This window comes from Myiozetetes cayanensis, unplaced genomic scaffold, assembly GCF_022539395.1.
Source record: "Myiozetetes cayanensis isolate MyiCay16 unplaced genomic scaffold, myiCay2020 scf6-25, whole genome shotgun sequence".
NCBI classification, from domain to species: domain Eukaryota; kingdom Metazoa; phylum Chordata; class Aves; order Passeriformes; family Tyrannidae; genus Myiozetetes; species Myiozetetes cayanensis.
This window is the reverse complement of record NW_026087853.1, coordinates 46800546-46828539: the sequence shown is the minus strand read 5'-3', so window position 1 is coordinate 46828539 and position 27994 is coordinate 46800546. Positions and strand designations below refer to the sequence as shown.

The 27994-nt window shown below is 47.5% G+C and overlaps 2 protein-coding genes across 2 annotated transcripts in view; one reads left to right on the top strand and one right to left on the bottom strand.

The window, feature by feature from the left end:
* TSPAN32 (tetraspanin 32) overlaps positions 1–24394 on the bottom strand; it is a 41557-nt gene extending 17163 nt beyond the window's left edge. The window contains exons 1-6 of the mRNA XM_050336705.1: positions 24373–24394; positions 23149–23291; positions 22192–22407; positions 11599–11713; positions 10193–10290; positions 3783–3857 (exon numbers count right to left, since the gene is read on the bottom strand). Of these exons, the coding sequence (XP_050192662.1) occupies positions 3783–3857; positions 10193–10290; positions 11599–11713; positions 22192–22407; positions 23149–23291; positions 24373–24394 (669 nt within the window). The remainder of the gene's footprint in view (positions 1–3782; positions 3858–10192; positions 10291–11598; positions 11714–22191; positions 22408–23148; positions 23292–24372) is intronic.
* On the top strand, positions 21505–22022 carry ASCL2 (achaete-scute family bHLH transcription factor 2). Its single transcript, XM_050335819.1, is given in 2 exon segments — positions 21505–21565; positions 21568–22022. Coding segments are annotated over 2 exon segments (516 nt in total).
* Positions 24395–27994: the final 3600 nt, after the last annotated feature.

Sequence of the window (27994 nt, the reverse complement as noted above, 5' to 3'; positions counted from 1 at the left end):
ATGTCTGGCATACATTATTTCAAGAATAAAGGTTATGGTGACATCGAGTCTATCGGAATGCAGATAACTCAAAATTAAAACATTTGGCATCTGTATGAAAGAGTATGTTCAGAAGCTACAGAAGGCCACAAAAGCAGAAAAGAATGGGAAATTAAAAGATTCACATTTTGTTTACAGTGCCAGGTCTGAGAATATCAAATATTTACAAATAACTCTTCCTTTTTCCCTATCCAGCTTCTCTGGAAGTACTGTAAACAGGGCTCTGAAAGAGCTGCAAAGGCAGAAAGGGCATCTCACTTTCATCATGTTCAAACAATGTTTCTATCTATTTTGTCTTGATAATAACCATCAAAACAATTTTTCAACTGAATATTGGGATTTTCTGTTTCAGACAATTTTCTGTAAGAGGGGTCTGCTTTATGAAGAAAATGTAGATTTTCTTTTTCCTTTTTTTTTTTTTTAATCAAAAGGAGTAAACCACTGAAGCACATGCCATGGATTGTTTAGGGAAGACCTCCCAAACTCTGGCTTGCAGAGGGAAGGGAAGGCTCTTCTTTCAGTGCTGCCTGTGTTCGTTTGTCACCTTGCTCATGGGGAGAAAGAGGATGGGATCTACCACCAACAGCTTCCAGCTGGCATTTCCAAACTGAACAGGCTAATTTTCTGTCCAGAATTTCACTGAAAAGTCAATGTATTTTGCATGGAAAAAATCTTTGTTTTAAACATGAAGGGGGAGGAAGCAGCCCCTTGGTGCTGTCAGGGTCAGTGATTCAGGCACATGTAATGGGCATATTCATCCATATTTAATTTTACATCCCCCAATTCTGTTCCTTTCTTGATAGCTGTCTACATCCCATCAGGCTCACAAGACACCCACCAGCTTGAACGAGTTTGATTTTTTTCCCCCAGATTACCAGAATTAACTATTTCTGAAAGCACTGACATGCAGTAGGCAGCAGAGGACACCTGCTTTAATTTGGTTCTTTATTTTGAGAAAGTCAGACAAACAAACAGCTCTATAATGAGACTTCAGGAGTCTTCCTCCGGCTTCATTCAATTTTCTGTACCACTGCACTACCTGCCTTTCTGTCCTGGAGGGACAGTCACATCTGCATTTCCCTCTGTCATCTGCATTTCTTTCTCTGGTGAGACAGGTTACTTTTCAATCAAAACCAAATTTCCATATGTTTTGTAAGTGACACTTCTAATTAAATCTTCCCTCATTTATATTCCCTGCTTCTCTTTGCATTTTAGGAAGCAGAGAAACCCAAGATGGTCTCTAATGGTATTTCATTTTTTCTGCTGTCAGAAACACTGCTGGTTTTCTTCAGCCAGAAAGTAAACCTTTTACAGAAACCCTTCATTTTGCCTGGTGGAAGTTGCTTTGCTGTTTTGCTTACAGAAACCCAACCAATTACCAAAGCTAACCATAACCATAGGGGCATTTGTGGGCAGGGCACTCAGGGCAAAAAATCCCATAAAAATAATTCAAAGTCAAAACAGATGTAGTGATTAAAAGATACACAAAGTAATTCTCCTTTAAATATTTTGAGCAAAGTATTTTTTGAATGGCACATCCCTGTATTAACCCAGTATACAGCTTTTTCCTCCAGACTTTTTATGCCCTACTCTCCCTATTTGGATTAAATTTTAACTAAATAGTCTCTTTGGATAACAGAGTTTCACAAGACCAACCGGGGACAGTTTCTGGAGCCATTTCTCCTTTACTGGCTTTACAGCTCTTGCATCAATCTATCATTTACCTTCTGCAGAAGAAGGAGGAAAGTGTGCTCAAAGCCTCCCTTCTGTGTTGGTCATGAAAACAAAATCATTTCCACATTAAATTGTTAGTTTGAATGTAATAAATTCTGGTGGTTTTGCCAATGAGAAAAAAACCACAGAGGCTGTGGAAATACTCTTTTTCACGGATGTCTCAGCTCTGATTGAATCTGCTTCAGACAGTTAAGCGTATAGATAAAAGATGCTGTTGTGCCATCAGCACTTACCCTGACATTTCCAAAGCAGTTGGACAAATTCACAGAGGAAAAATCCACTGAGACCACTAAAGGCAGAGGCACCAGCAGGTGCCACTGGCAGGCACCCAAGCCACAAGCTGTTGTCATCTGAAAAAGCACTGCTTTGCACTTGCTGGGTTTTTATTCTGCTACCTTGGCCAACAACTGTAGTCTGATCCAGCATAGCCACCTGCACATTTCAAAGGATTTTCAACTACTGTGGCTTCTGGTCAGTTCTGGAAAAACTTTCTAGAGAAGCAGGACCTTATCCCTCACCTTAACCTTGACTTCTGCTTTCAGGAGGGCTGGATTTTAATTTATGCACAACACACTGAACGATTATGGGACAGGGTTCCTTGTCCTTGGGAAAGGCAATCACAACAATCCTAGTACGGGTTGAGTCTCCAGGATATTGAAGCAGCTGTGCTCCTCCATCACAGGAGGAAGTCTCACAGCCAGCCTTCTGACACACCGGTCTTTGGTCCCCCACAGTATCTGTAATCCAAAGAGATGAGGTGGCCGCACCAATCCCTAATCCACTGGGATGATGTTTCCCATCACTCACATCTTCGTTGCTGCCTGGAACATTGCAGGTTATGGCACAGGACTGGGACTGGGGAGGAGCAAAATGGAGACAGGGACTGACCCACTGCCTGAAACATCTATCAAAGCCCCAAACACTTATTTGAGTTACTGTCAGATAGTTTAAGTTCTTGCCTAAAACATCAGTGTTCTGCTTTCAAAAGAAAGATGTAATGATTATTTTGTACTCCCGAGTTAAAATTCATATTTTTTGAATGCAGGGATGCAAAAAGGGGGATTCACAAAGACCTAATAGCAACAAATCCCTCTGAATGGGAAGAGGAATAAATATGCAAAAAGCAAATTATATCAGATTTGGAAAAGGTTAAAATAAGTATAAAATTCTTTAGGCTACTAATTACTGAGGTCAATTTCTGCCTTCCCCAGCAGCCAAATATCCTGGCCCCAGGGGCATCCCATTCCCAGGTTATGGTTACCCACTGTGGTGCACAAATCCTTTAGCATCTCTGCATTTCTCAACTCAGCTTTCCCAGCACCTTGCACCTCCCACATCACCCATCTACCACAGCACCAGCAAGCTCTGGGTTAACAACTCAAAGCCCAACTTTCTTCCAAATTCAAACTCCTCCAACCTTCTCTTTCTGGTCCAGCATGATAGCGACCCCAAATACCATTTTTCACTCTATTGTTTTTCCTGTAGCACTGCTGCCAGTTAATAAACACATCTCCTGGGTGTTTCTCCTGGTCATTGCCAGAGACAACCTGAACAACCACAGCCTGCCATTGCCTTTGAATAGAGGCTCCCAATTGACATTTGCAGGAATTAGAACCATCTGGAAATTACTTTTCTGAAGTCAAGTATGTCATTTAAAACAAAGCAAAACAAACATGCCCTGGAAAAAAAAAACAAAATACAAAACCAAAACAAAAAAACCAAAGCTATTTAAAATGAGACTTGCATTTTGTTTTGCCTTCAGGACAAAGAGCTTGCCCTGCATGAGGGTTTCCATGGCTTCTCCCTTCAGATGAACCCATTGAAGAGGCAGCTAATGAAGGTGGCCCTGTTCTTGTAAAGGGCAGATAAGACAGAGCCTGGATCTGACAGACCTCAGCATGGATGGCTTAATTACTAACAGATGTCCCTTTTACGGGAGAAATAGTTGCTACAAAAAAAAAAAATCTCTGACGAGATGCTGGTGGTATTTCCTAGCAGCCAACACTTACCTCCGTGCTGTGTGTGTATCTCCAGCAGGCAGCTGGGATCAATCCACAGAAGGCCAGAGCAAAACAGAAAAATCCCTGAGGATAAAGAGGAAAAATACCATTAGCTACAGTATGGGGAGAAAAATATCCATTAGAAAACACCATAAGGACATATTTAATATGCTTGTTTGAGCAAGTTTCATTAAAGTTTAAACATCACCTTCTTTTAATATCCCTCTTAATGCTGGTTACTTAAAAGAAATTAGATGGACAATAATGTGATTCTCCATCAGAAGTCCTCTAATTACACTATGGCCAATTGAAGAGGTCGACCAAAAATGCAGGCAGCTTCCTGTGGAGCAGTTAATCTATTCTGCCCAAATTCCTCTTGGAAAAAGAAAAGGGGGGAATAAAAACATTGTATTTTCAGTATGTTCCTCTTCTACAGGAGGACTGTGCCTCAGAATAGCATCTCCTTACTCATGGGATTCAATGCCCTGCATTTAAAACCTGGCTATTTGCTTCAAAGAGGGGGAAAGCCACACAAATAGTCCATAAAGAAGTGAGAAACCAGGACAGAGAGCAACCTGCTCTGGAAAAGGAGCTGGACTTTACTTGGTGATTAAGGTGGCAGCTGCATGGCCAAGCCTCCTTCTTTAAATCAGCACTACCCTAAGTTAGACAACAGGATGACAGAAATATAATCAAGGCCAGCAACTGACCCTGAAGTGGCTTAACAAAAATGGCAACAATGCAGGAGGTGACTTGACTTTTGTCTTCTTCCCCAGGCTTGCAGAGCTGGAAGTTACGTGCTTTGTCTCTTTATTTGAAAAAATATGGACTAAAAAAATCCAAACCCTCATGTAAACAGCACTTGCCTGCTGTGACAGCTGGACCAAAGGATCTTGTTCACATAAAAAAAAATATAAAAGGGAAGGAAAAAAGTGCCTGTGAAGCATTTGAAGTCTAAATGGGCTCATCAAATATGAATCCACAGCTTAGTCTTGGAATGACAAAAGATAGTGAATAAGTACCAGTAGAAAATTAATGGCCTTACAAAAGTTTCCGTGAAACTGTGCCTCTTCCAACACAACAGTATGTAGGAGGGGAAAATTACACAGCTCATTGCACCTTATTTTGATTTATAATTTTTTCTATGACTGTTTTCATTGCATGATACAGCTGAAACAGCTTGAAAAAGATTACATCTTACATGAAATTTTACCAAATTTAAGCTTAAGGAGAGGAAGAAAAGCATTGCTTCTATCAATTCTGCTTCACTAATAGAATTTTGCTTAAAAGGTATAGCTTTAAAAAAAAAAAAAAATATCCAAACTCATGCCTATGAAGCAAGAAAAGAAAATGTGTTACTTCAGTTCCTGGAAATGAAAGTGAATATGCCAGTAAACTGCCTTTTGCTGGTTCTTGTCCATCTGCTGTGTTCTCTGCCCTGTCCAGTGGTTTTGCTCCTGGAACACAACTGCCATTGGCATTTCACCACTATTTAGGGACCGCCCTGTTTCAGGCTCTGCATCAGGCACTTGGAAAAACCCTGTTACAGCTCTTACGAAAAATCTTAAATTATGTATGTCCAGTCTCTCCTTTATTTTATTTTTTTGGCAGCTGCCTGGACATATTGCTGATGAGATCACCCGTTGCCTTGCTAGGAGCTGAAATGAGATTACGGAACACCCTAAAAAAGAAAATGGGAGGAAAAGTTTGATCAAATGCTGACATGACAAGGGGAATACAAACAGTGAAGATGTGGAAGAGCTCACAGGGCAAGATGTCATAGACTAAAACCCAGATGGAGTGGGGGGTTCAACCCCTGCAGGTACAGCACAAACTGGAGGGAGGAGGTGAGGTTACACAGGCATTTCAGGTTGCTCCTCACTAGACCAGATCCTGCATTTTGCACTTCCTCCAACTTCCCCACCAAACAGTGTAACAAAGTCATCGTTTTAAGCAAAATTAAGTTCAAAGCCAAGAAAATAATTTTTAAAAAATTAAGCCAGATGAAAAAAAAATCAACACTAGTAATGTAGCAATGTGAGCGCTCCTCTGCACATTGTTCCATTGAGGTTATAATCGAGAGGACCCACCATGAACCTGGCAAGTGCAAACAACAGCGTGCCAGTGACACCACCCAGGTTTCTTCCCCCATGCTCTCCCTTCCTCCCCCCCAGCTCCAGCACTTATGACATATCTCTGGGGCTGGAACCCGCATCAGATTAAAATCCTCCTTTCTCATCCTCCCTTCCTCAGTTCCACCCTGCATTTCAGTCCTTCATGTTCAACGTCAGCTCTGCCTTTATTTCTCTCTGGTTTCTCTGGGAATACCAAGATGTGGCCCCTTGGGAAGCTCCCACTCCATCCAGCCAGTGCACAGCAATTACATGGCTCCAAGAACATCTTATAAATGAATTATAGCCTGCTTTTTCCCTTCCTAGCCAAAAGGCTTTTGGAAGAGCAACTTTCTAATTACATTAGAAGACATTTGGAGGAACAAAGAAAAAGGCAACATGCAGTTTGCATACTAAATGCAGAAGGGTCGAAGCTTGTTCACCATCTCCCAGACCCTTGGAGCTCCTTGGAGACAGCCATAGGCTGCTGCCTGTTCCCTTTGCGGGAGGCAGCCACATCAGCCCTGTGGAGGGCTGTCACCAGCCAGACATCCATTACTCTTTTATGAATGACCTTGTTTCCATCCTTGCTGCAAGGAACAATTTATCTTTGACAGACTTGGCAGAATCCACTGAAACAGCATCCTGTCTGTTGGCTGATGTTTCTTTTAATTCACCTTTCTGGTGCTTCCCCTTTGGCTAAGGGGGTCTGCTTCGGATGAGGGAGGGATCCTTTAGCTCAGACTGCTTTCGGTAGCTCTGCCAAACTCCCACACTCCCAGGGAAGGAGCTGACCTCTGCCCTGCTCATCTCTAGCTGCTTTTTGGCACTGCTGTGATCACTGCAAGGGCCAGCTCCCTGCCAGACTGCACAGGCCAGGGGCAGGGAAAGGGGAGCTAATTTCAGATTGCATCCATCAGGTTGTGCCCCTCCCTCCCTGACCCAGTTCATCTAAGAGCACACAGTGTTTTTGCCTTTCGACACAGCAAACAGGAGTCAGTGATCTCAGCCCGAAAGAGGAATCTGTCCTTGGCACCAGCTGAGCACGCAAATGTCTCACTCAGGAGTGTTGCACCATGAGGGACAGCACAGGAGGCAGATTAATTGCGAAAGATGCTGAAGTGCACTGCAGTGATGTAAGGACCCTACACACTTGCCTACAATGATACACCTGGGTACAGTAAAGCAAACAGCCTGTGCTGTGTGCTGACCCTACTGGCACATCACTTGATAAAAAACTGGGTTATACCGGGCATTCACTAAGGTTTTTTGCCACAGAAATTTTCTGGAGCAGCTGCTCCATCCTGAATACAAATTTTCCTCTAAACAAGTGGGGCTTTAGGCTGTAAAACTCAGAGTTAAGAATTTCAGCTGCAATGCTATGGTTTGCATATTGCTCCCCGCTTCTTTTGCGTTTTCCTTTCTCTGCCTGCCCAGGTAACAACACATGATTTCTTAAACCTCATCGGTGCCAGAGTCTTTCTTTTGTACAAGCAGTACTAGGAAAACTTCCTTCCTTTTCCTCCCCTTCAATAGTGTCACGGCCTCCAGGGGCTGTGAGAGCTGCAGGATATTTACATTCAGGACTGACTGCATGATGGACCACCAGAAAGCAGGGTTTGCCTGAGCTGGAGAACAGTCAGTAAAGCTGTTGCCATTCTGCCTGTTTAAGAGGAGCTTTAGGAATAATATTTCTGGATTATAGAACACAATCTTTTATCCTTAAGTTCTCAGTTACTTTCTTGAAACCAGCTTCCTTGCAAGCACCACTGGATGCACAGTAGCATCTGTCTGGTCTGGTGGTGCTGCTAATGAAGCTATAAGACAGTCTCCTGAGATACGTGTGCTTAAACCAGTTTGACCTGTTCTAGTTTCCAACCACTGTGCACCACTGGTTACTGTTATTAGAACAGCACCAGTAATGTCTGCAAAGACCTGAGACCCCTACTCTGTAAACACACAGACCTCCAGATAGCCAGGTAGCATGAACATCTATAATTCAAATAGACAAAAAAAAGTGCTCCTTTAAACCCATCTGCATCCTGCTTAGTTTTTCCCCTGGGTGGCTGGTTTACCAATGCCACTGTGGTGGATTAGCCACATTGATGGAGACATCCCCTGAGCGTGGCTTGGTTTCATGTAAAGCCACAGATGTCAGGCCAATAGCCTAGTGTCTTCCCTCTTTGATTAGTGCAAATTAAATGGTCTTCTAAATAAAACACACTCTTTGCAGGGAGGAAAAGTCCTTTAAAATCAATAGTGGGGGAAGCTGAAAGATCATCTCTATTGCAGAAGAGGGAAAATAGCAACAAGCAGCGGTGCTGCGAGCCACAGCCCAGCACGGATCGGCAGGGCTGGATGAGACACTGTCAAGAAGTTTTGGAGCCCCACAGGGCAGAACCCCACTCCTGCCTGCCATGACACATCACGGCAGCCGTCAGGGTTGGCTCTCCCTGCCTTTGCTTCTCGCAGGCAGATCAGATGTGCCTTGGGAGGGAGCAGGAACTGGGGGGGAAAACAAGCAGCAGGCTGGCCATTGGTGTAAGATACAGTTAGAAGGGGCGGGTTGGGGGCGAAGGCGATTCATAGAACAGGCAAAGTTCCCGTGTGTGATTTAAGATGCTGATGAGCCTCTTGAACGAACTGGAGCAGAGAATACGGTTCATGGTGGCCAGCTCTCGGGTATTTCCCAGGGTTTCCGTCAATTTGTGAGGGCTGGGGATGTGCCGGCGCTCCGCAGGGGTTACGGGGACTGCTCCCGTTGCCGGAGGGTTCCCCAGCACGGCGCGGTGCCAGCGGGAAGCGGCGGCCGGCGGGCCCGCGGCCCCCTCCAGCGGCGGAGCGCGGAGCTGGAGCGGCCCCTCGCTCGGGTATCGCCCTTCTCCTCCTGCCCGGAGGCTGGACACTGCTCCCCACGCTGCCGGAGACGGTGGAAACGGAGCTTAAAGGCAGCAAAGAACCTCCCCCGGTGAGAGCAGCGTGGGATGGTGCCCCGTGGCCAGAGCTGCGGGGAAGGCACGCTTCAACTATCGCTCCAGTAAATGGCTGTAATGTTAAACAGCCTGTTCTGTGCAGTGGCAAGGCCCGAACTATACCAGAGAGTAAGTCAACAAATAAACATTACAGAGGAGTTTGACTGTATTTTCAGGCAGCCATGACAATCTCCATGAATCTGTACATACCCATCTGTTGGTTTCGATGCGGTAATCGCAGGCACACATTAAATACACTTCAGCAAAAGAGAGGGGATGTAGACATACTCTGCTAGAGGTATTAATGGGAACTGTGTCACTCAGGCCCCTGTTAGCACCTCTAACAGAGAAAGGAAGATTGCATTTTGAGGAGGTGAAAATATTAACTTCAGTAGCTGCTTTGCACTGTATTTTAAGGTGTCAGCTTCTCATTTCTGCCACCAGCATAATTTTCCCCATTTACATAGATTAGATAAATCTCTTTAAAGTTAGTTTATGTATGATAGCAATGCAATTATTTTATATTAAGTACAACTTCATGCTCAACAGCCCACCTGTTAACTCCTGCCCTTCACTTAGCACAGGAAAGTATGCAGTGAGCAGTGCTTTTCCACTCATCCCTCCAGCTCTGAGGCTAGGAGCTGCTCTGTGCAGACTAAGCCACATGTGCAGGTCACATTTTTAAATGGAGCTGAGCTCACAATCCAGCTTACTACTGTTGACATGGTCTAGGCCCAAACATGCACTTTGCTGTGGATGAAGGGAGAGGAGAAAGGGGGAATTTCAGCTCTTGTGCTACCTCTCCACCCTCTCCTTGTAGGCTGAAACTGAGGGTTCAGCCCAAATCCCCCATGCCTGCTGCCATGCTTTGTATGTCTCACACCTGCACCACTGTGGTGGATGTTTGCAGTGTGAGAGAAAGAAGGGAGGCTAATTTTGCTGTCACAAGTCAGGAGAACAGTGTGGGACTCAAAATTGCACTGCAAAAGTTTGCCCACATAAACCATGTGTTGACTTGGTGAGGAAAGAAATACCCTGGAATTGTCATCACCACAGTGGCTTTGGCAAATAAGCACCTTCCCTCTGAAAGCCGCATACACAGGACCTTGGCAAAAGAAACAAGCTGCAGAAGGATGCAATCCCAGCCTGAAGAACTCTGCAAGGTCACGCTTTTACAAAAACGTCCCTTTGCAGCAGGGGGTGGAACAACAGGGCCTCCTTCCCCAGTAGTGCTTGCTCTCAGGCATAAGGCAAAACAGCCCCCAGCACCACACTTTTATGGCACCAGCCCAGGGTGACAAAGGTCCCCTCCCATCCAGTCCCTCTGGATACGCACCATGGCGGTGAGGCACTGCGATTCCCGCACCGTGGCGGCAGAGCTCAGCAGGGCTGCCAGGATCAGGGTCATGCTGAGGCAGATCCCAAAGTAGAAAGCTGGAAGGAAGTCAGACATGCGAGCTGCGGTCAGATGCTAACTGCTAGCAGAGGCTTAGTCTGATGCTTTCACCCAGAGAGGGGCCAAAAAGTGCATTTTGGGGAGCTGGCCCAAAATTACCAGGTGGCAGAACTGAATTTTTTTGGTAATTTATTCAATAACCCCCACCTGTGTATGTTTTCTTGTCTGGCAGGGCTGTAAGCCTCTGAGTGGTTCCCACAGCTCCAGCAGTGTGAAGCACCCTAAAAGGGTGTTGGGTCCACCCAACAGACCACAAGCTGCCAATTATATCAGCACTCTGATAAGGATCCCCCCGCATGGGGAGTGCAGCAGCTGTCCCATGGCCCCTATCGGGACTCCGGACGCTGCTAATCTGGTGCAACACTCGCCCTCCGGTTTCCTCCTGGCTAAGGCGGGATCACAGCCAGTACCCCAGGGCAGGGCTCAAGGACCACAGCGCTGCAAAGGGCTTTGCTATCCCAGCCATGCAGAGGTGATGCTTGCGAGCAAGGCAGGTGGAAGCATTGCTGAAGAGTGATGGCTGGGATGGGAGAGCCTGCAGGGCCACAGTCAGTGCCAGTATATAACTCCTGTGTGTGTAGAAGCAGGGGAGGATTGTACCTTAGCTTTGGACTAACGTAGTTTTTACACCTGCTTTGTTAAACTGAAACTGAGGACCAGGATCTAGAGAGGGTATGAGCATGTTTAAGCCCAGAGTACAGCCTGGAAGAAGCAGCAGATGCAAGTGCAGCACAGGTGAGCAGGGTATTTTAGTATGTGGGCTATCTTTGCTCTACCCTTGTACCTGACAGTTTATATTTCTCCATTGTGAAAGGGAAAATACCCCAGGTGTTTCCACACATTTCTCCTTCCAGCCTCAATTTTCTATGAGCTGCTTCAATTCCTTGAACAGTCTCTCTCCCCATGCTCCAAAGGCCCTGCCAGCCCTGCGCCTTTAGGTTGTCTGTGGTGGAGGAGCTCCCCCTGTGCTGAAAGCTCAGGGGGAGGACGGGGAGATGGTGAATAGAGGCACCAGAGGGAGGATGGAGAGATGGTGAATAGAGGCACAAGCGGAAATGCAGAAGTACCTGAGCACCCCGTGCTCCCACAGCACCCTCTGGTGCCTGGCATGAGGGTCTGATATAGGGGGAAAAAGTGCCTGTGGGATTGTGTTAGTCCTAATGCATCCTCCAAAACCCAGCCCCTTCCCCCTCTTGAGATACCTCTGCAATTCCTTCAACTGATTTAGAGAATTTTGCAGCTCCTGGTATCACAAGAGGTGTCATTGGGATGTGCCCACAACGTACCTCTGTAGTGGATGACCCTGTAGGAGTTGCCATCCAGGGAGATATCGCTGATGAGGGTGAAATGGAGCCCATAGTGGGTAACTGTGCTCAGCGTGGCAATGGATAGCCCCAGCAGCTGGAAAAGAAGGGTTTTAGGAAGGGATTTACAAGGCAGTAGCTCTTGTTGGGTGCACACAAAGCTTTCGGGTGTACCTGGATGTTCCTGAGCCCCATGCAAATGCAGACAGCCTGATCATCCAGAGACCACTACATGTACCCCAAAGTGCACATAAAAGGACAAACCCCAGACACTTAAAAATAATAAAGCTCTTCTTCTCTCTTGCATAATGAGTACATGTGATACTCTGCAGCCCACAGCCTCTTTGCCACTGTCAGTGGATTAAATTCCCACCACATGAAGAAACCACAGAGGATCAATGCTCTTGCAGCACACTGCATAGTCCCACCCCACTCTGCAGACTACACACATGCAGTTGTGAGGGCTGCCACCTTCAAGAGTGGTTTTGGGCAAGGATGATGTTCTTTGCTTTGCTCTTTGCAATGCGAGTCCCATTGCCTGCTGATGGTTCTATTTCTTATTGCAGAGTGCAAAGAGATGAGTCCTGTACTGTTCTATCTGTGCTGGCTTCTGTCTCTGCAACATGTTGCTGGCCTATCTGCTTCTGTCCCATCCCTGAAAGCACAGGTATGCCTATGGGGCAACTACTAGCACATCACCCTCCATGTTGCCCAGAGTAAGTCCAGGCGATGGAGAGGGAACATTTCTGATGGCACCCGGCTCTAGGTCAGGGCTCCTCACAGCATGAGTGTTGGCAGAGGCACCAACAGTGGGACAGTTAAAACCAGCTCCAAATTTAATGTACTGAACCTGTAAAATACAAAAGGTAAGCCCACTCCTAGGTCCTAAGATAAGACTTCATCTTTTTGTGCCTTTACAATAGGGAAACACAAGGCAGCTATACCTGTGACAAATGTGACAGTGTGATGTCACCGTAATCCCCTCTGTGTGACATTTTGTAATAACTTTTGGGGGAGACTGACAGTTTCGGAGAATAAGTACATCCAAACCATAGCATTTTGTCCAACCTAATTTGTGGCACCCTCTGACCCTTCATATTGTACATTACTGCATATCTTGACCCACGCCCAGCAAAATGCTAAGTGCAACACCAGTTAGCTCAGATTTCTGAGAAACAGCAGTCTAAAATCCTTCTAACAGCAATCAGGTGATTCTAACCATCCACAGTAGCTGTGCCTTAAAGGTTCCTCTAAACTTAATGCTTGTTACAAATACTCCTTTGATTTCTTCCAAATGACGTATATTGTCATTTGGAAGAGAGAACAACCTTACAGTCGCTGCAGCCAACAGTCTTGGAATGCTGAAATTTGGACAAACTGTGAATTTCATATGTGGCCCAAAATAAGATACTACCTTTTAATTACACTCTCTCCAAACCACCAACCCTCTTTGAGCTAAACACAGATTATTATTAGTCGTAGTGGTAGTATTAAGCTGGTAGGTTTTGATGAAGTGAAAAGGCAACAAGAACATACAAGTCAAAAACATCCAGGAGAAGTGCTCTCCAATTTCCACCATTTCCCATCAGCTCTAACAGCAGATGTCAAGAAACTCTCCTTAAATTTGCTTCAAAAGCTGATAAAAAGAATCCCTAGAATTGCTTTCGCTTTGTGGTGCCGATCCACAGGTCTCTCACCCACACTTCCATCAAAGCCTTGCAGTTTCCTCACTGACTCCACCTGCAGCCAACCACCCTCCCAGCAACAAGTGTGACTGCAGCAGGTCCATCCGCCCTCTTTTGCTCCAAGGAGACAGGAGCAAATATCTTTTTGCTGAAAACTGCCCATTTTGCCAGTAGGGACCTTTCCTTTCTCTTTCGAGGCACCTGCTGAGTTGTGAAAGAGCTGCAGTGGTGTGACAGCCCTGAGAAAGCAGAAGTCTATCAGTGGAGGGGGGGGCAATGCTGGTGGCCAGCGATAACCACCCAGAGCACAATGATAACGCAGGCAGTTGGCTTTGCTTGCCCTCTGCCCGCGAAAAACAGAACGTGGGAAAACCTGACCCTCTCTGAGCAGGGATGGGAAAGGCAACGGTTCATCTTGGTTCTGCAGAGATCCCCCCAAACCTGCCTGCTCACCATGACACAGAGGCTGGTCACCAGCAGCTGGCACTTGGTGGTCCTTATCCCGCACCTCAGTCCCATGGCAGCTTGTTCCCAGAGAGAGCTGCAGTTGGTCTCTCCAGCCCTTGATAAAGCCTGGGTTTCCACCAAAGGGAGGCATGACCACAGCGGGGCCTCTCAGGAAGCGCAGTCCCCACCACGTGCCGATGCACCTCCTCCTGCCTGATTAGTAAATCCTGTTTAGGGCAGTCACCTTCTGCACAGGCTCAGTCGGCTGCTGTCAGCTCCCACACACTCTTTCTCCCCAGCTGGGAAAGAAGGAAAGACGTACAGAAAAACAACCCTTCACGGAGTTTGGAGCATAGCTCCTTAAAAAAAAAATTTTTAAACTGTTCAATCAAGAGTCAGCATCAAAATACCCTGGTTTTAACTTTCAGTGGGATGCAGTTTTGCTTAATGAACATTGTCAGTAACTTTTTTTTTTAATAATCTGCATAAAAAGTATCTTGGGGAAAAAGTTTAGGAAAGTATTATTTAGAAAAAACCAAAACTGTTGTTTGAAGAAGAGATCAAATCCCCCAAACAGACCTGTGTAAGAGTCTTCTCTCTAAGTTTAAAACCACCACATGGCAATAACCTATGGCTGAGTCTCTATTAAAATTTTTATTTGCAGACACCACCTTTGGTACTATTTTATTCAAGAAAATGGCTATGTGTAAATACAACCCCCTGCTCAGGAGACCCTCACTGTCCATGGACATTATAACTCTGACCTTTCCCCTCTCCTATCACTGAAGACTCCATGGACCCACAGCTACGAAAGACTCAGGTGATTTCTGGTCTTCAAAACCAGCTGTCTCCTGAATGCATATTTCTTAAAAGTAAATCACAAAGAAGCCTCAAGAACAATCTGGCCAAAGTGAGCCTGAATGACTGAGTGCCTTAATCATCCTTTGCTGGAACAAGACTGGTTTTCAAGAAGGAACAAGACCTGTTTTCACCTGGAAAACAGGTGAAACAGAATAAAGAAAACTAGTTGCATTTCTCCCAGGAGGCAAAGAAAGAGGGTAAAAAAGTAAAACCATCCCACATTAGTTACTGCAGTTACAGGAAGATGACAAAGAAGCAGGAGAGGAGTGAAAAGAGGAAGGAAGATGCAGTCTGTAGAGCAAAGAGAAACAAGAGAAAGTGAGTTGCACAAAGCCATGTGTATGGGGAAAAGCAGTGTCATGATTTTCTGACCACATCACTAGCTTTCTTGCAAAATATCTTGGTTGCATCCTCTGAGACACCACTGAGATCTGCCATGGCTGTTGCCAGAAACAGGTGTCCCCATTACTCGCAGGTCCCTGCCCTAGGGGTTGGTGCTTGATGCCCAGCAGGAGAAACTGATGTACCCATGTGCAGACAGAGACCTTCCATCTCTGGCCACCAGCTGAAGACCACTTGAGAAAAACCTACAGATGGACAGCAGGGAAGGAGGGCAGTGGGAGAGGACAACAGGCTGGTGAGGTAGCTGATGCCCAGCCACTTCTGTTCAGGAGCAGGACCCCTGAGGACAGGCCAGGTGGGGAAAATGCCTTATAAAACACTGTCAGAGTTAGGACTGCATCTGAATGCAGAGCTGTGAGCACTCATCATTTGTTCTGGTTCTAGGGGACAGATGGTGGTGGTGTCACCTGCATTTTCAAGGGGAGGAATCACAGGTATAGAGGAAGCAGGGCTGGTCCACAGGTGGAGTTACAGGTTAAATCTGGAAGAGTTGCAAGAAGGTATGAGAACAGTTCCGTGCTGAACACCAGCTAGGGCAGCCCAACCACGAGCGACAGTGAGCAGATGTGTAACTGTCTCACCCGCCCTGAGCACACCCGGAGCCTGTTACACCGCCAGGGACGGGAGAAAAACCACGGAGCTCATCTTTTCTTCCCCCTAGACCCCAGTTCCTTCCCCAGTCCTAAATGCCGGCCACCGCAGCAAGACCTGTGAGAAGCGAGGTCTCACACTAGAGGTCCCCATAGGCCAGCAGAACCCCTTCCCGAACGTCGGGATGATCGACGTGGGCTTTTTAAAGGGTAGTTCCTCCCCAGTTGAACAAAGGTCTTCTCTGTCCCTTCAGGATCCTCACACCTCACAGCAGGTCCACCTGAGAGGTTACAAAATCGTCATCCACACCCTTTGGAAGGACTTCTAGTCTTTCCACAAAATATGTTCTACCTCCTTTTGTCTCCAGCCTTAAAACCGGTACCTTCCCTGATTCACAGAGCTCTGAAAACAGAGTAAACGTGCATTTCTAACATTAAAAAAATAACAAGAGTAAAAGGAGTTACTCCCTCACCCAAACAGAAAACCAAAAAGAAAGTCAGTCCCTCACCCAAAAAAAAACCAGGAGCATCAGCAGAGTTGGGATATTAAGAGATTGGGCTGTGACTGAGAGAAGTATGTTCGGTACATGGAAGGGCACTACTGAGAGGAGCATAGTGGCAGTCCATGTGCTCATCTTACCTGTGCCCATCAGAAAGGCAATCTGTACAACTTCCTTGTGGGATTAAACTTCCTCTGGGTGCCCTGTCACTGGAACATACCTGCCTCAGCAGCTCTCTGTCCAGGGAGCACTGGTGAGAAGCAGGGTGTCCCCCCCCCGCCTCACCCCAGTGGGAAGAGAGGCAGAACTGGTGGCATACTGAGGGACCACCCTCACAGTCAGCATGTAGGCTGGATGGCAGCATGGCTTTTCCAACAAGACTCGGCCTCCTGCCTGCCCTGCCCTGCCCTGCCAGGTTTTATCAGTTGGTCCGCTTTGCAAGAGCACAAGTTATCACTCTCAAATGGCGTGCAAAAGCCACAGGTGACCACAGCTTCTGCCTGTGGCTTCATCCCTTATCTCTGATTATCAGCTGGAGCATGGAAAGATGGTAGTGAGTCTGAAAATACCCCAGAGAGGACAGGTGCTCTCTCCTTCTAGCCTTGTGGCAGCTTGCAGATTTCTATTATGAAAATACATACCAGCATCCCCAGCTGCACAGGTCTCGGAAGGACATGTCACCTCATCCATAAGGGAAGGACTGATTTAAAAAAGGGAACAAGCCAGGTCATATTTTTTGCAAAGCTATAAACCTCCAACCCTCTTCTGAGCTGGAGGGAAATGATGTCCATGCTGTCAGAGGGATGTCCTGAAAGAGCTGGGGGATTTGATGTGTTAATACTGCATAGGGTGAACTTGGGACACTAAACACAAATGGAGCCAAAAAAGGCTGAATTCTCGCTGGTGCTTTCTCCATGCCCACTTTTCTGGCTCTTACTCTGTTGGTGCAGGCACCGGTGATAGAATAGCAACACCCCAGCCTCAGCTGCTTGAACTCTGTCGAGGCAGCAGGTAAGAGAAACTTTCCTCTTGGCTTTGGGACACTGCTACTCATGCTCCTGAGAAAGGATGGGCTGGAAGCAAGGAAGATGATGTTACCCAGGAGCCAAAACTACACCCATCATCCAGGCAGGACACAACTCTGCCAGGTCCCTGATGCTTCTCAGGAGTCCCTTCCAGCCTATAGCACCATTAGGGAAAATACCTCTCCTCCACAGTAGCAACCAGCCCCAAATGTGGCAGATTTACAAGTGTCAGTGGCTCAGCCCATTCAGTCCTTCAGCTACCGCCCATAACACGGCTCCATTCACCCCAAAGCTTGCTCGTAAATAAAACATGTCCATATCAAACCGCACCGCAGCCGTACGAATGATGGGAAGCCAGGGAGACCGCACAGCCCACGTCTGCCTTCCCGGGCACATCACAAGGATGCATTGTAAAGGCTGCTTAGCATTCATATAGCACATACACACAATCAAAGCTAAAAATCAACTTTTAAACCCAGGGCCATCTCTTTTCAAAAAGGAAAGGAGAGGAGAACAGGGGGAGGTGCTGGGCTTTGCCAAGCTTCAGATGCACCATATAACTCCACTGTGAATGGAAACAAGGCTGGCTGGAGGCTGCCTTGGAAAAGGCAAAACCAGAGAGAAACCGTAATATCTCCAAAGGACTTTTTTACTTATTATTTTCAACGTGTGTCTCTGAAATCCTCTAGTGATTCCCAGGAAATCTGAAATTATTATAGGGGAGCAAATAAAATGCCAGAACAGTTATTAAAAATAGTTCATCAAACCACAGAAAGATTACATTGGAAAAGAGCATAAGCTGAAGACAAGGAGTTCCTTTCAAAGAATAAACTCAAATGAACTTTTTTCTCCACTGAAAGAATTGTACTCTTAGCTCTAAAGCACATCCCCCTAATCAAACTAAATTACTTTTTCTTTTCCACATGTTACCTAATTGCAAACTATAACTGCCCAGGAGCCAGCTGTGCAGATGATAGACCTGAAGACACAATGCGAGCCCTGCTCCATCTAGCTCTGCTCCTAAAAAACCCAGCCTGGATGCAGCCCAGCCTGGCAAATGGGGACTCACCTGCTCACAAGAATATGGTTGTTCAACTGCCCATTGCCCTTTATTTCTGCCATTCATCCTCTCATGCCTTATTGCAACAGGACCTCTATTGCTTTCCATGGAGGTCCATAAAGTTTTGGCAAAACCCCCTAGAAAGCTCATGTCAGCTGCCTGTAATGCAGGTACATTTGCACTGACCCAGCACCCCATCTGCAGGTGACACATGTGCCAAGGCAGGGGCAGCACTTTGCTCTCACCTTGGGCAGATGCAAGAACTAACATGTAGCATCAGTGCTTGGAGACCCATTATGGCAGAGTTCCCCTCTCTCTGAGAGTAGTTTAGCCACCTGCAGCATGGATGAAGCCACACGGGGCTGCAAGATGTCCACACCAACCATGCAATTATCATTTTTGCCTTATCTGCTCCAGAGAAGGAGAATTTCTTCTCTCCACTCTCTGCGGATAGGTAGCACATTGCTGGATGCTCTCTCTCCCCAGATTATGATCAGGAAGTTTATTGTGAACACAGACAGTGTTTAATGATGTCTTGTTCTACTGGATCTTACATAGTCATTAACTCTATAAAGAGATTTCAAATAAGATTGCACTTCTCTGAGTACGAGATGTACCTACCTAGGTTCCTTCAGACTGTCAGGAAGCCAGCTCCACTGTTAGGAAAATGTAAGCTGTTGTTGTGTTCTGTGCTCAGCCTCAGACCTGATGGCCACATCTGGCTGGAAATACACATTGCAATCAGCAACCCCGAAGCCAATTTGGACAAGTCAAGCTCATCCCTGACCTGAGTGTGGAATCACTATGGCTGGAGGCTGCACACTCTCCCTTGGGACTGGGTTTACTGATGTTTGAAGTGCGCATTATTAATGAAAAAAATTCCCTGCAGTTATTTTTATATGATAAAAATCCAGTTATTACTCTTGAGCGTGGCTCTTTGATACAGAAGGTTTTTTCCTGAAAAGTTTCAAGGACAGCAGCTTCCCCTTTCCTGTGCGCAAGGCTTTCAGCAGAAATTAAAGACAAGGTAATGAAAGAACACTGATATTACTCCACTGCAGTAATGTCCTTCCTGACTAAGCTGTGATTGATAGTGAGTGCAAGGGAAGCCCCCTTCACCAGCCAAGGCAGCTTTATGGATGCAGAAGACAAGTGCATTACACTGTGTGAGCTGAGCAGGCAGTCTGTGAATGCTCACGCTCACAAACACGATCACAGGCACAGGCAGCTCCCCTGCACTGCTGGGAACCCACCAGGAAAAATGCACCCATCTGCACTAACACACCACATGCTGCTTCTCTCGGGTCAAATCTTTCAGCAAAGCTGGTTTTCCCAGCCTTGGTTTTCCCCCAGGCCTACAGCACGGCCAAGAATGTCTCAGAAGCCACTGAATTTGGGTGCTAAACCTTATGCGTGCTTGAGTGGGATAGACAGAAAATCAGAGCGCTAGCAGGCTCCTTACTGTCACTTCCAGGAATTTCAGCCTGGCTGCCTGTGACATCCCAGTGGGCCTGGTTCCTTCAACCCACTGCCATTGCAACAGATCCCCAGGAAAAATATTTATCTTTCAACATGGTGGAGCCTTGCTGCTCCCTAAATACCCCACACAGGTACAAAAGGGCCCCCTCCGCGTCACATTTAGAAATCACAGATAGCTCTTTGAATTACCAGAAAGCTCTTTGAATTACTTGGCTTCAATACACCCAAGGAGCAGCACCAGAGAGGTTCAGGGTAGCCAGGGGGATATACAGACCCTTACTTCGATACCCAGATCATGGTGCAGAGCCCTGCTGGCACCTGTCCATGTGATGACAGCTCTGCCACGGGCATGCATACATCCCTGCCACCAAGTTGCTGCCAGTGACACCAGCTTTGAGCATTTTCCTGAGATGGGGTTAAGATCCCTCCCCAAAAGTGAAGCAAATGTAACTGAACTGCCTCAAACCTCCTTCCTATTCATGCCTCTGGGTGGAGGGAGACCTGCAGAAGACAACTTGCACTTCAGTTAATTCTAATTAGCAGCTGATTTAACCCCTCAGTGGTCATGCCAAGGGGTCACACCAGCTCCAGCTTGGCACCTGGCACAGGGGGCATGGCTGGTCCCACTGAAGCCAGTGAGAGGGTCTGTTTAGCATCGCATGGTTGAATCTTTTTTGTTTGTTTGTTGAAGCTGAGAGTGGATGCAGCCCTTGGGCAGTGGGTTCATGTAGCCCCCCTCCATCCACCCCGTTCATTTAGCAAAACACTGTGCAAGTTATCTCCTCACACCAGCTTCCAGGACTCCAAAAGGAAGCTCTTTTTTCCTGCCTATTCAATTCAGCTATCCCAAAGCACCTTACCCCACTGCTCCTCCTGCCGGAGCTGGAAGCAAGGCTTGTTTGATGGAGAGCCAAGAGGGACTGCTTGGCATAGCAGAGGGAAGCAGGGCTGCAGTGCCTGAGCCACAGAAGCTTTACGTTTTCCTTCTTCTCTCTATGCCTTTATCCTTGAAACTCCCATTGAAGCCCAAAAAGCTGGCCTGCAAAGAATGGCCTTGGTAAGATGACTCACATCACTGCTATAAATTTTGGTTATCATACTTTTTCGGTTGATCTAACAAAGCAGAGCCTCTGTGCCTCTGTCCGACAAACGCCGATCCCGCAAGGTACCCAGTTTTGGGAGGGGGCGGGTCGGTGACACATTGGACGGGACAGGACATGGGCTTCCAGCTCAGCGGAAGCAAGGGGAATCCCGGCTGCTGGTGCGTGTCCGGTGCGTGGAAGAGGCGAGGGGGGAAGGCGGGGAGCCCCTCCCCCGGCCAATAATAAAAACTAAATTAAAACCAAAATATTAAAACTTACAAGGGCAGGGGGGCGTTGATCTGCAGGAGAAGTGGCGGGGGTGGGGGTGTCGGGGAGCGCCCTCGAGGGGCAGGGACGGGATGGGATGGGATGGGATGGGATGGGACGGGACCGGGGTGGGGCGGGCAGTCCGCCGGTGCCGGCGGCGCCACGCGCCGGGCGCGCGCGGGGGCGGGTGCGCGCGCGGGGAGGGCGCGGGCGGGGGCGCGGCGGCGGCGGGCGCGCGTGGCGGGCGTGCGGCGGCGCGTGCGGCCGGCGGGTCTCGCGGCGCGTTGATAAGGGCCCGTCCGGCGGCGGGACCCGCCGCAGAGCAGCCGAGCGGCGGCGGGAGAGCACGGGGGGCATGGGAGCGAGCCCCCGCTCCGCGCTGCACACCCCCGCGTCCTTCTTCCCGCTTTCAGTTTAGTTTTCGGGTTGGGGGGAAGTTATTTAATTTTTTTATTTGTTTTTCCCCGCCCGCCGCCGTGGCCGCACGGCGATGAACGGCGGGGCTCTGCCGCCGCTGCCCCCCGCCGCCCCCCGCGGCCGCCGGCGGCCCGCCTCCCCGAGCTGCTGCGCTGCAAGCGCCGCCTGGCCTTCGCCGCCCTGCCGGGCACCGGGGCGGCGGCGGCGGCCGCCGTGGCCCGTCGGAACGAGCGGGAGCGGAACCGCGTGCGGCTCGTCAACCTGGGCTTCGCCGCCCTCCGCCAGCACGTCCCGCACGGCGCCGCCAGCAAGAAGATGAGCAAGGTGGAGACCCTCCGCTCCGCCGTCGAGTACATCCGCGCCCTGCAGCGGCTCCTCGACGAGCACGACGCCGCCGCCTCTTTCCCCGACGGCCGCGGGCGGGTGGCCGTCGGGGAGGTCGGCGGCGGCGGCTACTCCTCCGCTTCGCCCTCCTTCGCCTCCTCCGTGCCCGGCTCGCCCTGCTCCTCCGAAGAGAGCGGCTACGACGCGGCGCTCAGCCCCGAGGAGCGGGAGCTGCTGGACTTCACAAGCTGGCTGGGGAGCTACTGACCCGGCGGGAGGTGAGAGGGCAGCCGGAGGGGAGGGGGTGCCGCTTTCCCGCCCCGGAGCTTGGGGGAGCGGGGCAGGGACCCACTCGGGGCTCTCCTCACATCTCTCCGCAGCCGCGCCCAGCCCGCAGCACTTCGGCGCCCGCAGCATCCCCCCTGGAAGTACTGACCTCCTCCCCAGCGGGACCCCGCTGGCTGCTTCTCTCGCCGGGTTCACCCCTCGTCTTCGGGTCGTGAAAAGTGCAATGATGTATGTAACTCACTGCAGGGCCCCGCTCCCTGCGCCGGCCGGGGCAGCGTCTCCGCCTGCCCACCGGGAGCTGCCGACCGACGGAGAGGATGCCCGAGCGAACCCGCTTCCCTCCCACCGCTGCGATCTGGTGTTGCTTTGGAGGGGTGGAAAGGAGAAAAAGAAATCAAAACCACTTGATGCTTCCTTGTTTCTGGAGGGGGAGGGAATTTTTTATCATGTCAGATTCTATTTTATATGTAACTTGAACTGCCTGTGGGAACACTGGTGTATGAAGACTTATTTTTGTACAAGAAACCTTAGAGAAAAGGGTTGAAAAGATGGTTCTATTTTTAGCAAGTCCTATTCACTTGTTCTTGAACACTGCCAGCTAGAATGTTTTGGGAACATACATGGTGTAGATAAAAAGGTGTTTGTTTGGGTTTTTTATTATTATTATTCTCTCCAAACACTTCAGTAAAGGACTGTAAAGTTGCGTTTCAGCATGGTGTCTGAGTTTGCCTGGTGTGAAGGTCTATTACTCTGAAAACTGAAGTTTTTTTAAAAAAAATGTATTGAAGGCATTTTTGTATGCACTTGCTAGGATTTCTTAAGTTGTACATATGCAGTTTTTAAGAGAGTATCATATTTTATGTAAATTGACTTTATAAATAAAAATCTATTTATAAATGGCTTCAGAGCTGTAAGATACTTGTATTTGCCAGAAATGCCCAAGGTAACTTAAGTGTTGCCTGAAGGAGTGGGAGAGAAGAATAATGAGTGACAGAACAGAAAGGCAGTTCTTCTGGACCAGGTTTCATGTGCAGAACGGAATAAGGAGCTGCATAACAATCTCCAGGCTTGCCTTTCCCCCCCCCCACCCCCCTTCAAGTTTTACGCACTCAGCACTTGGAGCAAGTACTGCAGAGATTGTGTATGGGGAGCTGCAGATGTGTGTAGGAGACATGGCAGGTTCAGAGCTGATCACTTCTTTCCTGAACATGCAGAAGGTGCTGCTGCAGGAGGCTGTGTTGCCCTTGCCTACAGTGATGTGAGAGTCATGGGAGGGTAAAGAGGAAATGGGTATCTGAAGTTTGTCTTGGTAGCTGCTCTCAGGAGGTAGGTTGGGGTACCTTTATTCAGGGGAGCAGCATCTCCAAGAATGGTGGTGTCACTCAAAAACCACACATAACCAACAATGTTCCACTCTGTACTTCTCTAACTTCAGCTGCATGTACATATTCCTTATCTAAAGGCAACAAGCAAATGTGAGTTGCTTCTTGGAAACTGTTGTCAGAGACTCATAAGCTCTGTCCATTACTTTTGGGCTCATGCTGAAGATCTGCTTCGGTGGTGAGCTTGAAGTAAGACTGTGTCTTTAGGGGAATACTGCTGTGAAACAAAACACAGTGACGATTTCATGAAAAACTATGGCAGAGCTGTTAATTCCCTTAAACAGCTCTAGTGAATGTTAGGAGTTGAATGGAGCAAAGTGGACTGGGCTGTAGAATATCTTAAACAAACACAAAGCAGAAAGGGTTATTAAAATTGACCTACTTTACAGGATCCTGTGTATAATCTCTGCTGCCTCAGTACTGGGAAGGTAGAACTTTCCAGGAGGTATCACATAGCAGTCCCACATTCAGTAATTGCAGTGGATGCTCTGTAATCCAGATCTGTAAGAGTATTCCACACATATGATTCCATTTGAAGAGGAAAAAAAACCCAAATAAGCCATGGGAAAATGAAGGGTCTAACAGCAAGTAGCATTTGGGATACTGCAATCAAGAGCAATAGTTATTGCGCTTGAAGTTCATTCCCTAATCAAAGCTGCTCTAATAAACAGTCCCTTTAAAAGGCACAGGGAATTAAGGTGCTTAATAAGTTGCTTTCAAAGGTTTTACCCTTTATGGCTCTTCAACAGTCCCACAGGTAGGAAGAAGAGCTGTGAGCTGACCTGGGCATTAAGTGATCAAATCTGCTTGGCAGCAGCAGGTGGGGCTGGTGGAGTGGGGGAGTAATGTGGTACCTTTCCCCAGGGTGGGTTTAGGGGCTTTACCCTCCCAGATGATCTCCAAAAAATCAGTCAGCCATAAATCCATGCAGATTCCTACACACTTACTCTCAGCCTCAAACACCACCATGTCATCTTTTCCAAACAGTTTAGAAATTAGGACTGCTGCGCTGATTTGCACAAGTGTCCCACTATGGCAGAATGCATTTGCTTAAAGCATGTTACTACTGCTTGGTAGGGTGTTTGTTTTCCTTCCTTAGGAGCACCGATCGTTTTAGTATTTCCAAAAGCAATATTTGGCTGTCAGTCAAGTATTAACTGCCAGCATTATTACCAGGTTCATCTGATCACCCAAGATACTGTTGCAACAACATTGAAGCAGCATCAACTGTAACTGTATTGGCAAGATACTAGCTGTAAGCAGTTTTCACTTAAGCAATATTAATAATACCGGGGGTGGTAGGGGGAAGGAGCTTAGTCAGCATCACAAGTTACCTTAATGCTGTCAGCCAGTGTTTTAGTAGAAACTAAATGGGGAAATCAGAAATGTACAATTTCCTTTAAAAAAACCCTCACAGTGGTCATAAGTCTTCCAAAGAGTTGAGGTGAAAGAAGGTGCAGTGAGAAGGATATATGCCTGTATGTCCTGTATGATGGACAGAGGGACTCCTTTCCCCAGCTATGGCCATGGTGACAAGTCTCTAGCAGATTCTCAGACCAAGCTGCTACACCAGAGAGAAGTGTGTTGAATCATTCCACCCTTTTAAGAGAAAGCATGAGGGAGGATGCAAGGTAGGTTCTTTAGTAGTTGCAGAGACAGCAGGTACCTTCAGCCAGCCCAACTCACTCCTCTTCAGTGGAAGAAGACTACATGGACCCCTTTGAGAAGACTTCTGACCCTAAAAACTCACACCTAGACCTCTCTGCTGTATTTATACAAAATAGTGCCAGTGCAAAAACTTGAAGATGAAAGCCCTTTGACCGTGAGAGTCATCTTTCAGCAGCAAGAGTAACAGCAGACCTGTCTTCTCAGCCAGGTGCTTCCCCTGCCTGGAGAAGCCACCTACACGTGATGATGAGACCCTCAGTGTCTGGGTTAGCTGACGTCAAGCAAGAGCTGCCATGAGGGCTTCCAGGAAGTCTAAACTGCTACCCAGAACGCTTGTGGCAGGGATGGGGAATGCCTCTGATGAGCACATCATTTCTCTTTAGATATATAACTAGAAACCCAGTGCCTAAAATGGAAACTTCATCTCCCCAGAGAGACACAAACTGAGCCCTAAGGTACAGGGCTGCAGGAGACTCAGTCAGATTCAGGAAGAAAAAATACACTGAGGAATTTTGAGAGTTAGGCCAAAAAAAGGCTGAGGACATCAGGAGGCACAGACTTGTCAGTGTGCAGCTACAAAGCACATTTCTGTAAACTTCTCATGTCTACATCCACCGATGAGTTCCCATTTTCCTAAGCAGCATTTTGCACATCATAGACTTGTCTAATGAAGCAGAAATAAGTTGCAGGATAGTGTCAGGATTAGCTGCTCCCACCCCCAGGCTGAAAGAACTTTTCAATTTTTAAGCAGTGTCTCCTCCTTGGCATTTATTTATTTTTGTTATTGTTGCTCAGACTGAAGCTTTTCTTGTTACCTAAAGCACATAAGGCCCAGCACAATAAAAATATTTGCATGCATTATTGCCCAGTACTGTTCAAATGATGATGTCATGCTTAATGGGCAATCTCAGGTTCAGTTCCACGGCTACACTCCTTCCAAAATTTCTTTGCATGCTATTAAAAATAATTTTGAAGGAAAGGCCTATGCAGCCTGCTTGAAGGCTTGTGCACCACAGAGAAGACCTAGGAAGCAGGCAGGAGGGTGCTCTGCACCATCTCCATGGGAGGATGGCATTGCTGGTCCTCCTTGCAGGGAGAGTGGCTTCAGCAGAATCCCAGCACCACAGGACCCTCCAGAAAAGCCCAAGGGAAGAGGACTTTCTCCTGTTCCTACCACCACAAAGTATCACCAGCAAATACCTGCTTCACCACAGATTGTCCTGAAGAGAATAGCCTATGGTTGTTTAAATGTATAACAACTCACTTTTGCATGAACACCTCATAAGGACCTTGTTAGGGACCAATCAGGGCAGGCACCGAGGTATGCTCCATCAGATCAGCTTGCTGCTGCCTCTCCTCCCCTCTGTGAGGAGCAGCTGCCAAGAAGATACTTGTCCTGCCAGCCTTTGGTGTGCCTACCAAGGCTTTTCGCCTGCCACAGTTTGCGGGCAGACGGCTGTGTGCCGAGACTAGTCCCGAGGTCATTTCACTCTTTTCATGCAGGTCACAGAATAGCTGGCTAACAGCAGCAATTTTCAGTCATTTCTTATCTGGATTGGATGCGGGCCAGGAGCCTGGGAGGGTGTGTAGGTAAGAGTGAAAGACAGCCCCTTGCACAGTTGACGGCAAACAGAGCTGGCCTGGCTTTGCCCGGTTTGGGCATTGGCCAACAAGGGCTTGATTTTCTTCCCAGAAACTACCCTCAATAGAGCATTAGCCAAAGGCATACCTGGGAGCAATGGGACTAATAATATTAAAGCAACACCAGCTGTAATCACAAGTTAATGTCACACCCGTAAGAGGCTATTGGACAGTGTAACAAATGAGGTAGAATTCCAGCTCCATGAACCCCCAGCTCCTTTTGAGCTTTGTGCAAACCCCGGCACACATGAACAGAGGAGCTCTGCCAGATGCTTTCAGAGTACCTTGGGAGCTCACCACAGGTTGTCTCAAGCCAGTACCTGGGATTTGCTCTTTGGAGAAATGAATGGATGCTCCTGTAGCCAAATCTGAGGACATGGGGCGGGGGGGGTGGGGGGGAAAGGGGAGGATTTACATTTACAGGTGCTCAGTCTTTTTATGGTATCCAACCACTTTTCTTCCACACATTATTTTCCCATAATAAAGATCTCCTCAGAATGATGGTAAAGCTAGTTAGTACAAGAGCAAGAGAGGTGGTGTAGTTAAGGCACTTACCAGTAAAAGGGGCTGGTTTGCACCTCTACTGTTATCATCATCAAGACAGAAAAATTGAAGGGGAGCATCAGCATCCTTAGCTTAGGGAAAGTATTGCAAAAACACCAGAGACTGAGATTTCTGTTGTATTTTGAATTGAGAGCCTCTCCTGTTTTTGAGAGCCTACAATCAGACAGAGATCACTGTTCAGATCAGGATTACTAAATACCCATTTTCTGCACAGTACTGCCTCCTAACTCCTTGTCACCTCTCTTTTGTCCCATGGCAAAGCAAGGCGGCAAAAGAATAAATCAGTTGACCCCCACAAGTCCTATCATGGCTGTGCTACATACAGGTAAGGCAGGAGAGGGAACCTCAGAGAAATCCCAGCCAGATGGTAGGCTCCAACACCAGCATCCACACATGACAAGAAGGAAAGACAAGACTGACATTTATTTTCTGTCCAAGTTATCAGTGTTGTTGTAGAAGAGAGAAGAAATAAACAGTCATGTACAGAAACATAGAAAATGAAAGGAGAAGCAAGTGTAAGAAAGTGGTCAGCAGTAGAAAGCATAGTGCATTAAAACAGAACAAGAAGCACAGAGAAATTACTTCCAAGTATTAGTCTGTGACACTCCCCCCTCCCCATAAATGTTTTTGTTTATGGCTAGGTGTGAATAACATCAGAGGTATAAACATCAGAAAAAGAGAAACTTGTGGTAAAGC